Source organism: Lissotriton vulgaris, chromosome 12, assembly GCF_964263255.1.
Source record: "Lissotriton vulgaris chromosome 12, aLisVul1.2, whole genome shotgun sequence".
Lineage (NCBI taxonomy): Eukaryota > Metazoa > Chordata > Amphibia > Caudata > Salamandridae > Lissotriton > Lissotriton vulgaris.
In genome coordinates this window covers 734,177,836-734,189,860 of record NC_141700.1, presented here as the reverse complement: position 1 = coordinate 734,189,860, position 12,025 = coordinate 734,177,836, and the positions used below count along the sequence as shown (strand labels likewise).

At 45.3% G+C, this 12,025-nt stretch overlaps 1 protein-coding gene across 1 annotated transcript in view; it reads left to right on the top strand.

Annotated features, from left to right (window-relative positions):
* The window catches only part of LOC147678438 (retinal guanylyl cyclase 2-like), a 276,991-nt gene that overhangs the window by 261,935 nt on the left and 3,031 nt on the right, over positions 1 to 12,025 (top strand). Inside the window, exon 18 of the mRNA XM_086946580.1 lies at positions 7,126 to 7,211. Coding sequence (XP_086802706.1) covers positions 7,126 to 7,211 — 86 coding nt within the window. The remainder of the gene's footprint in view (positions 1 to 7,125; positions 7,212 to 12,025) is intronic.

Here is a 12,025-nt window from a genome sequence, read left to right as displayed (position 1 = left end):
AAAGAGATGGAGAGCCAGGCAAAGGGATGGAGAGCCAGGCAAAGGGATGAGAGCTAAGCAAAGGGATGGAGAGCTAGGCAAAGAGATGGAGAGCTGGAGGCAAAGGGATGGAGAGCCAGGCAAAGGGATGGGGAGCGGGGTAAAGGGATGGAGAGCGGGGCAAAGGGATGGAGAGGTAGACAACGGGTTAGACAGCTAGGCAAAGATATGGAGAGCCAGGCATAGGGATGGAGGGCCGGGCAAAGGGATGGAGAGCAAGGCAAAGGGATGGAGGGCAAGGCAAAGGGATGGAGAGCTAGGCAAAGGGATGGAGAACTGGGCAAAGGGATGGCGAGGTGGGCAAACGGATGGAGAGCTAGGCACAGGAATGGAGAACTGGGCAAAGGGATGGAGAGGTGGGCTAAGGGATGGAGAGCTGGGCTAAGAGATGGAGAGCAAGGCAAAGGTATGGATAGCGGGGCAAAGGATGAAGAGCTAGGCAAAGGGATGGACAGCCAGGCAAATTAATGGAGAGCTGGGCTAAGGAATTAAGAGCTAGGCAAAGTGATGGAGAGCCAGTTAAAGGGACGGAGAGTCAGGCAAAAGTATGGAGAGCTAGACAATGGGATTGGGAGCTGCACAAAGGGATGGGATCTCGGCAAAGGGATGGAGAGCCAGGCAAAGAAATTGAAAGCCAGGCAAAGGGATGGAGACCTGTAGAAAAGGATAAAGAGCTGGGCAATGGTATGAATAGCTGAGCAGAGGGATGGAGACTGTGGCAAAAGATGGAGAGCTGGGCTAAGAGGAAGAGCTGAACAAAAGGAGAGAAGGCTGGGGAAAATGGTGGAGCACTGGGCTAAGGGATGGAGAACTATGGGAAGGGATGGAGATCTGGCCTAAGAGATGGGCATCTAGGCTAATGGCGGGGAAGCTGCTAATGAGAAGGGTAGCTTGGCATAGACAAAGGGGAGGACGGCTGAACCAAAGGATGGGCATCAATGCAAAGAGGAGTGCGGCCACACAAATGCACGGACTGTTGGACAAGGAGATGGACAAATAGGAGAACAGTAAATCAAAACAATGTTCAGATTGGCAAAGCTATGGGCAGCTGGCCAAAGGGAGGGCAGCCGAGAACAGAGATGGGCAGCTGGCCAAAAAGATGGAACTCTCGACAACGATAATGATTGCTGGCACAAAGAGATTGCCGGACAAAGAGATAGACTACTGGGCAAAGAGATCAACAGTTTGGCAAAGGAATTGAAAGGTAGGCAAAGATATGAGCAGCTGGGAAAAGAGATGGGCAAAGAGGGGCACTGCTGAGTGAAGATTTGGACAACAGCTCAAAGATATGGACATATGCACAAACAAATGGATGCAATGCAAAGAGAAAAACATCTTGGTAAAGGGAAGCAAGACTAAATAAGAATGGACAGCTAGGTAAAGAGATGAACAGTTGGGTAAAAATAAGACATGAGCTTGATTTGATTTGATTTTGGGTTTTATAAAGCGCTCTCATGCTCTGAGGTGTCTTGCCGCTGATCTGAGCAAGAGAGAGTACAGAGATAACAAGAAGGTGAAAGATATATTATTTGTAGTAAAGCCAGGTTTCGAATTTTTTCCTAAAAAATATAAGGAGAGTGGGGGCAGTTTTTAAATCAAGACTAAGGGGTCGATTATTAATGAGGTGAATCCGCATCCTCTGGCCGGTGGAAGCCACCACTGGCCCGGAGGATGCGGATTCACCGCTCCGGACCTGCAAAACACCCACCGCCAGATTATGATGGCGGTGGGAGCAGCAACGGACGGCAGGTCCATCCGCCGCTGATCCGTGGGTGTAGGCCGCAATTTGGTGGCAGTGTCTGCAAGACACCGCCAGCCAAATTACGATGGATTAGTAAACATGCTTTTCCGCGGCGGATTTTCCGCTGTGGAAAAGCATGTGGGCTTTAGCTTCTAGGGGGCCCTTGCGGGCCCCCAGGGTGTCAGGGGGTGGGGGGTGCACATGGGGGGTACCTATGGTACCCCCCTGCATTTGCATGTACAAAGCGGCAGGCACCGCTAGGTGCCTGCCGCTTTGTGCATGTAAATGCAAAGCATGCATATTTAACCTTGCGGCGGGTGCTGCTTCAAGCAGCACCTGCCGCAAGGTTAAAGATACAGGATGTGACCGCCAGGGTGGGGTCACATCCTAATCCCAATGGAGGGAACGCCGCTGCCCCTGCGGACGGTCCCTCCACCTCGGGGGTGGCGGACGAATGCAAGTCCGACCGCCATCCTAATCGACCACTATGTTCATTCCAAAGGAGTGGGTGTTTTTCACAAAGCCTCTGCCACAGGGCCGGTCTGGCATTTGTGGGCACCGGGCATTTCCCCGGTGGGCTGGAGGGGTGGGGGCCGGTTTTGTTGTCGCAGGGGGCCGCTTTTCTTACAGAGTGCCGATTTTGTAGCAGCGCTGCAAAATCGGCCCTCTGTAAGAAAAGCGGTAGCAGTGCTTTGCGGGTAACAACCCCCTCCCCTCCCATTACCAGGGCTGGTGGAGAAGCAACCTGCCAGGGCCGGATGCTGGTCTCAGTCCGGCCTTGCTCTGCCACCCCAAGAAGTCAGTCTGTGCCGAGACACAACGCCAGGCTGGAGTGGAGGAGTCTATTAGGAGTGTAACAGCAAAATGTATTTTTCAAATACTCCGGACCTGTACCAGCCAACGCCTTATAAGTAATACATAAAGATTTAAAAGCAGCTCGCTTTCTCACTGGAAGCCAGTGGAGATCGTTCAATGCTGGCATATCAGATTGGAATTTAGGCAGATTATTAAGCATTCTCTCAGTGGAATTCCGTACAGTTTGCAATTTCCACATAATATTCACTTGCAAACTGAGATAGAGACCATTGCAGTAGTTGATGTGTGAAAGCACTACAGCAATGACCACGGATTTCAGAAGGTCATGAAGGATCAGATTTTTTATTTTCTTTAAGGTTTTTAAGATAAAAAAAGAAGAAGAGATTGCTGCATTAACCTGATTCTTGTTTTTTAATTTATTGCCCAGTAGAACTCCTATGTTCTTGACTTTATTCTTAGGGATGGGAAGAGTCCCCATATCTTTGGGCCAGCATGATGGGGTCCAGAAGAATGTGTTATGGCCAAACAGCCTCACCTCAATTTTAGCAGAATTTAATTTGAGGCAGTTTTTTCCTATCCAGTCGCTAACTGCGGACATACAGTTGCGAAAGGATTCATCATTGCCTTTATTAGAATTGGAAAGGGATACTACTATCTGGGTGTCATCGGCATATGAAACCAATGAGAACCCAAAAGGTCTAATAAGTGCTACCAGAGGAGTGACATAGATGTCGAACGATGATAAGCTGTATGATGAGCCCTGGGGGACACCGCATGGTGGAACATAGGATTCCGAAGTGTATTAGTCAAGATTAACTGATTGAACTCTAGACGTCAGGAAGGATTTAAGTAAGGCAATTGCCTGGCTCTTAACTCCTAAAGCGTTTAATCGGTCGACCACACGAACGTGGCTGACTGTATCAAACGCGGTGGAGAGATCAACTACGACCAGGGCCATTCTTCTACCACTATCCAGGGTTGCGCAAATCTCATCAATATCAACTATAAGGGAAGTCTCTATGCCATGTCCACTGCGGAACTCCAATTGAGAGGAATCTAATAGGTTGCTTTGTTCAATGAAAGATGTAAGCTGTTCGTTCAGTGCTTTTTCCACATATATGGCTGGAAAAGGCAGCCTAGCTATGGGACGGTATCTGTTGGTGTCTAGGGGATCAAGATTTGATTTTTTTAAGAGTGGCAAAACTGAAGCTTTCTTCTAGTTTGCAGGAAAAATCCCTGGTTGAAACATGGTGTTAAAAATAGTAGAAAGCTGTTTTGCCACAATATCTGAATTATGGAAGCGGGACAGTGATCAATGGGGGAACCTGAATTAGTGGTCAGGATTGACTGGTCAGATAGCATAGAGAATTCTGTAATAGACCTGGATTCCTCATCTGCGTAGGGGTAAAAAGGGGCAGGCACTAGAGCACACTGATTAGTTATCAGAAAACTGTCAAAAATGTCCTGAACCTTCTTCTGAAAGAAGAGTGCCAGGGCATTGCAAAAATTACTACTGGGTACGGTGGGATTGGGAGTAGGAATAGTAGTTAAAGTAGTGATAGTGCGAAAGAGCTCCTTGGAGGAGTTTTTTGCCTGGTCTATTTTTAAAGTATTGAATTTTTATTTGGTGGCTGTAATAAGGGCTTTATATTTGGCAACGCATTGTTTCAATTTTCTTTTTCAGTTAGACTGTAATCCTTCCTCCATATTCTCTCCTGTTTCCGACAGTATTGCTTGTAGGTTTTAAGTTCAGAGTTACACCAGGGAGCGGAGGGGCAACTTTTCTTTAAACTTTTACTTTATAGTGGTGCAAGGTTGTCAGTAGCTGCCTGAATCCAAAGTTTGTAGTTCCTGGCAGCAGCGTCTGGATCTACTAAAGTTACTGGTTCTGTGGTTAGGAGAGCATCCCTGAGCTCTGGGACCTGGATTTTCTGCCACAGTCAGAAGGATTTAGCATTATTTGTCTTGGGAGGCCTAACATTAAAGGGAGAGAATGCGACTGAAAACATCACCGCCCTTTGGTCAGACCACAATAAGTCTAAGGCCTTCAGGAATTTGATATTTGAAGTGTTGGTGAATAGTCCATCCAGCGTGTCACCAGCCGAATGAGTTGAAGTGTTTATGATTTGGGAAAAACCAAACCCAAACATGGTGTCTATCAAATCATCAGTGTCATGATCAGTCAATGTTTCTAAATGGTAATTCAAATCTCAGAAAATGGTAAAAAAAAAATTTAAGAATATGGTTAATCAGGGCACTAATGTGTTGTGGAAACATAGTTCTAGCGCCTGGTGGGCGATAGAGTAAAAGGCTGTTGAAAGACTGATTTTTATGATTTTTAGAGAGTTCAACATTGAAAAGTAAAGCTTCACAATTGATGAGAACTGCAGGGGGCATAAGGCTGAGAAAGAAACTCTATGTATTACTACCCGCCTTCCCCCTTTCTTATGCATTCTATCAGATCTAAAAATAGCATACCCTGGGGGCATGGCGGACAATAAATCGGAATTACACATAGGATCCACCCATGATTCCATGATGAAGGCGGAGTCAACGCAGTGGCTTTCTAGAAATTCAGCAAAGTCCAGCGGGTGTTTAAAGAGACGCTTTAATCAAAGCAAAGCTAATTGATAAATAATCCTCTTTGGACATTTGGGTTTTTATACTAAGGTCATTAATTTCAATGTTTAAGCAATAGAGATGGCATTTAGTGCATATGAGGCTGTTAGGCTCTGACACTATGTCGGGATCAAGTATTTTGCATTTGAGATTCTTCCCTTAGCCACAGGAGACAGGGCCGGACTGGGAACCACAACCGGCCCTGGCCCCCCCCCCCCCCCGCCCACTAGGGGGGTTGGGGGTGCCGCCGAGCTCTTTCCCGGGACCGGTTTTTGGCCGATTTTGTTACAGGGCCGATTTTGCAAAAACGGCCCTGTAACATAAACGGCTCCAGGGGCCCAAAACCAGCCCCCACCCGTGCGGCGCACCGGGGGATTGCCCGGTGCCCGCTATGGCCAGTCCGGCCCTGGCAGGAGATCGTTTCTAGTGTAAAGAAACCGTGAGGAGGTTTCTGAGACTTGAGAACCAGGGGGACGGGCTCCTGGGGGCCGTCCAGGCATGGACGGGTGCAGACAGGATTGTATTTGGCGTGCCCTTGGTGCGGACTTGCATTGCATTTGTTTAAATGGTCGTCATACAGAGGGACGTGTCTGGGGTCGTGGTTAGCTCCAGGGCTTTCGAGCACAATAACAGGCAGGAGAACAGAAAAATTAACTGGGGTCCAGAAACCCCTGACCAGAATCTCGGGCTTCTCCACAAGACTGGACTGCTGGTAAAGAAAAAGTAACTAAGTTAAAGGTGAAAAAAGAAAACAAACTAATAAAAGCGGGCAGAGCCTGATTCAGTATGGTGGCCAAAGGAGCCAGTCACCTCCTAAAAGCAGCACATGAGTGCTGTACAAGGAAATTAAAAGAGCTGGCACACCAACCATGCTACAGAGCTGGCCGGTTGTGCTTTGCATGTGTGTAAGTGGCCCGTCACACAGAGGGGCCACAAGGCTGGACTACTGGTAACGCAAAAGTAACTAAATTAACAGTGAGAAATTAAAAGAGCTGACACATCAACCTCGCTACAGAGCTGCGCATGCACGCTTTGCGTGCTTTTAAGTGACCCATCATACAGAGGAGTGAGGCAGGGGGCGTGGTTAGCTCGAGCGCTTTCAAGCGCTATAACAGGCAGGGGACCAGAAAAATAACTGGGGTCCAGCAACCCCTTGAGCAATGTGGTGCACAACAGAGCAAAGAGATAAATGTAGGCAAAGGTATATAAGACTTGGAACGACCTCCCTGTCCGCTTATGACAGACCAAGGACCTGCTGACCTTCAGGAGACTTCTCAAGATCTGGCTGTTTGGGCAGTAGCAGCCCCCCCCCCCTCCCCGCCCAGTGCCATGAGACCCTCACGGGTGCTTTACGAATGGATTGATTGATTGATTGATAAATTGTTGTGTAAGGAATGAGCATTGGGATGTGCAGCTCAGCATATCGGGGTAGCTAAAGCTCGAAGGAGGGTGGACAGAGGGCCAAGGGATAGGTCTGCTGGGGAAAGGTATATATATTCTGATCTACTAAAGAATTCAGTAGCTGGAGCTGTGACAGATCTAGCTTGTCAGAATGGATGACTGGACGACAACTGACAGGTAGAGGGCTGTCTTTTGCCTGAAGGGGGGAAGCATGATAGACATGGAGTTAGCTGCGGTGAATGCATAGTTCAGCAGAGAGAGTACCTGCTTCATGATGTGAATTATTGAGAGTCAGAGGCGTAGATATAGCAGAAGCAGTGTGATTGCTGGTCATCCAATAAAAAAGCAGAAACTTTCCTACTGAAGAACCTAGGTTATTTTTATTTCCTTGAACAAAACCTATGAATCCTGACCTGAAATGGTTTCTGTTATTTCAATATTGGATTCCCACTCAGCTTTGCCAAGGCATCCCAATAATCATGTATGTCTTGCTGATTTTGTTTATCTAGGGCAAAGGCATGGAAGACACCTACTGGCTTGTTGGAAAACTTGGGTATGACAAGCCAATTCCGGTTCCTCCAGATCTTACTCCAGGGTAAGTGTTCTACAAATGGCCTAACAATCCCAGTTTGTGTGATGTGAGGTTCTGACAAGCTCTTCTATGAAACCCCCTTGGTTGACCTGTATATAAGGCACACGTTGTGTAGCACGGACTCCAATTCCTGATTTCCCTGAGTGTAAAAATCCCTTCACTTGGACTCTCATTGATACTCATCACCATATAATAACACTTGCTCTTATTATGAAGTACTTGCATGAGAAGTATTGACAAAAGCATGGCCAGCATGCCAACCACACCCTCAAGGTTCCTTTCAAACAACATTTTTTCTGAAATACTGATCAGTCATTTTCTTGTCCCTGTAATGTTGTCAAGCTTAGTTCCGCCTCTCTAGCTATTGTCAGGGTTACAATGTGCTCCTGGATATCAGGAATGTGTATTTTATGTTACGTCTAAGAGAGTTCTTGAGCTTAAGACCAACTGTGTGGCAAGATGTTGACATCAAACTAAAATGAAGTGAAATGAAGGACCAATCTCTGAATCATTCATTCTTCTTATCAAGGACAAATGCTTGATTCACAACAGAGTAGGAATTGGAAATCCATGGTGAAATTGGCAATTGTAGGGTCGGTGTCCTCAGAGGCCCTGCATAGGCCAGTCATCGAGAATCCAATAATAGTTACACTGGGTTGGCTTAGGCATTCCTCCCCCCAGTGTAAGGAGTCCAGTAAATTTTTGCATAACTCTGTAGCCCCAAGTCAAGTTACCTTTCCAAATCCCCCACACACTGCTTGAAATTTAGCTATGAAGTCCAAAGGTGGATTTTCCGTCAAAGGATTTAGCTATTTTTGTGTGATAACCTCCTCCATCTCCTAGCAGAACTATGGGAGCTGAGGGTTCTTCTGCCTTGTCTTGGCATAAATATCGACAAAATTGCACCTGCCAAAGTCTAAATCAGATCATTATTCGGGACAAAACTCATTCTTTTATCTCTCTTTCCTTTTAGGAAACTGTTTGTTAACTGTTTGTTTCCTACCTTAGGATTCTTGCATGTCTGCACCTCAGACACTTGAAGAAGATTTTCTTCCCAGAAAAAATATGTTTTATCAGAGAAAACACTCTTTGAGACACACTTTATGTTAGAGACTTTGCTAGAAATATCTGTATGAATTTTACAAAGTTGGCTAAGTTTGTATCTTCAGGAAGTTGCACCTGTACCTAATTCTGCCCCTGGTATTCTTATGTGAAGAACCAGGAGTTTAAGAAGTAGATCTCTGCTTCAGCTTGCGGGAACCAAGTAGAGAATGGAAATGGGGCTTGAAACAAGAATAAGTGGAGGTAAAGAAGAGCTTCTTGGAGGATGTTCACACTTGAGACAAGATGTGGGTTTTCTTAATAATAGAGTGGCGGATAAAGAAGGAAGATTACAGGATGCCATTGTAACGTGGGCTGAGGTTTTTGGCAAGATTAAAACTGTGGAACCACATCCAACAGAAATGTGAAGACCTAGACAATTAGGCAAAAAGGGACATGTGTACCAGAAGCTTAAAGAAACAAAAGCCTCGGATATCACTGGGTCCGCCACTGTTGCCTACAGTTTTAGGTGGGAGCAAAGAACTCTCACATCACAACAGAAAGGACTAAAAGTCCTCCTGACAAAGGATATCTGCCTCGCAAAGCAACTTTGATAAACGTATCACCCTAAATCCCAGCATTATGGCCTGAAAATCAAAGGAATAAGCTGATTCAGAGAAAGGGAGAAACACTAAGGGACATATCACCAACAACCGGCGATAGTTATTGTTAAGCGCATTTAGCACTGGGATAATTATCGTTGGCTATCGCTTGTTTTTATCACGGAGATAGCGTGCTATCAGCGACGTTTAACTGGTATACACCTGTTACAACGCAACTTTTACAACTACCTACTGTTACAACGCAACTTTTACAACGCATACCATTACAACGCATTGCGCTGGGGGGCGCTCTAGGATAGGGAATAAGTATAATTTACTATCCAACACCTTCCCTAGGGTCCACGGGGACTGGAGTTAGAATAGTAAATTATACTTACCACTATCCAGCACCTCAAAGCACTATGCGTTGTAATGGTATGCGTTGTAATGGTCGCGTTGTAACAGTAGGTAGTTGTAATGGTATGCGTTGTAACATGGTACATCCGTTTAATTCCAGAGCGATAAAAACAACTGAGTTAGCTGCCAAATGTGCAATTATTGCTGGGATTCCAGCGATAATCGCACAACGTTTGGCGCTACGTTGGTGATAAGACAGGGCATACTTAGCCATGATATCCACCTTCCATTGGATATCATGGCTATGTCAGATGAAAAGCAGGCATAAGGAAATTAGCGATAACCGAGGTAAGCATTACTTTTCTTATCGCTCTGCAGGTTAGTGTGATGCTTGATAATAGGAGAGATGTTGCTTAGCAACATTTCTCCCCTTATTCTGGGGAGGAACGCCCACTTTGCATCTCATTAGAGATGCAAAGCTAGGCGTTAAGGAAAAGGGCGCTGAGGCAAGGATTCACGTGATAGCGTGACCTTGCTAATAGGGCGATACAATTATCGCCGCTTTCCTGCCTAAAACGGCCGCTAAAGCGGCGATAATTGTACTGCTGATATGCCCCTAATATCTTAAACCTCCATAAAGACTTTTCACCACTATGGACGATGCAATGCAAGTGCGAGGGGGATGCTTGACACCGGTCACTCAGCCATTCTTTAGTAGTACGGCGTGATCCTTGGGGATCATAAATGAACACCTCTTAGTGAGCTCCATTGTTGTTCCTATCACTGTGCTGGACCTGAGACAGCAGACCATGTTAAGGGGCTGGCAACATACTTTTGTGTGATAGTTTACTTCTGTTCATTCTTTTCATTTAGAATAGTTAGCATTGGCTTGGGGTAGTTGTGGTTTCATTTTGGCATGTGCCTGCATAAATTGTCACAATATCTGGAACCTGGCTTAGGTGGGGCTAGAGATTTAACATCTCTGCATTCAACGCACTTATGTTGAGCGTGAGGGAAATTAGTAGTGTAATACGAGAATATTGATGTCAGAATATCGTCTGATGTAAATATTGCTTCCCAAATATTTTGTGGAAAAATATCACCACATTGGAGGTATTAAAGAAAATCTGGGACAATATGCATGTAAACAATATTTAGGATACAACATTTATGTCAGTTGATATTCTGATATATAGCCGGTTTAACTTCCCTGCAAGGAGATAATAATGCATTCATTCTTAAAGCTGGAAAAAGCGGATATTGCCCTCCTTCAAGAAACCCACTGAGAAAACGAGTATCGGGGCGTGTTTGGTGTTGGTGTGTATGATTGATAAAAAAGAGGGGGACACCCCGGTGAAGTAATGGGTTGATAGGGATCCAGTAACAGCAGTAGCCATTATTTCTACAGCCAGGGCCAGATTTGCTTTATCTTAGTGTCCTCAGGTAGGCCTATCCCATAACTCAATCTTGTTCTGATGGTCTATACGAAAGTCTTGTTTAACAGACTTTTATGGTTGTTGCTGACATTGATCAACTTGTGTGAAATATCAGTAGGAACAAATATAAAGTTGGTTTTGCTGGGGGTAAATATGGAAAAGCCTTTGACATATTGAGTTTGATCTTAGTGCTAAATACTATGGGAATATTTAGACGCAGTACAAGATTCATTATAAGTGTAACAGCAGGTTATCAAGAAGCAAAAGTAAGCGCCTCCGTACACAGAATTTGTTCCCTCCCCTTTGATATAACAACAGCTACCAGGAATGGAAGTCCAATGTCGCCACTTCTGAGCCTCTTGCCATAAATATCCGGCTACTCTGCTGGTTCGGGGATTCCCATTAGGAGATTGAAAGCATGACATCTCAATGGGGTTGATACATGCCATCTATGGACAATCAGATTATTGTTATCCCTTTGTTGTGATGATATGGAAGGATTATAGACTGGCGTCCATTACAAAATGAAATGGGATGCTGCCCATGAACCCCAAAAGGAGGAATGACCTCACTGCTAGTGATGGTAATATTCCACATTGCTGATAAATTGGTTATATGTCATCCAGATTACTATATCCTTCTGAAGCCCATTCGATTCACGTTGACAAAAAACTCTTAATGACCTTCGAAAAGAAAGGCTGAAGATTCAATGGCAGGTTAAACTCTCAGCAAAGTTATTGGTCAAAGCTGAGGTTAGACTTAGGCTTGGTAAATATGCACTATAGTGCAGAGCTGCAAAGTTGTACATTGTGGTAGAGTAGTCCTTGAGGGGTCCTTTAACACCTTGGCTGCTAATGGTTTTCCCCTCCTGTGCTGAAAGGCTTTGAAAGCCCATTGTTCATGACGAGCTCAGCTCGTCATCAGCACAGCTCAACCGTGCCTCATGACGAGCTGAGCTCGTCATGAGCATGGAAGGGGTTAAATAGAGGGAATATTTGGGCCTCGCCATAGCTCAGACGACCTTATTATATATAATATAGCTGACAAGGAAAAATAGACCCCAAAATTTATATTATACCCATATTACCAATACCTTGCTTGATGTCTGTGATTCAGTGGCATTGAAAATACGACTGAGAACTTTCCCATTCCCCCTGACCCTGATATACTTTAATCCAGAGTTCTTCCCAGCTAGGAATGAAGTGGAGAGAAGGGGGCTGCTTTATTGTATTATGCATGTTCCAGGGCTTGAAATGAGGTTTACCTGCTAGTGAAAGATTCCAGTATCAGCAGGTGGATTATTGGGTTTGAAATAACTTATGAGTTTGAGAGACACTTGGAGATCTTCTTCCTCCGCATCTTCACGGTGTGAAGCAGAATG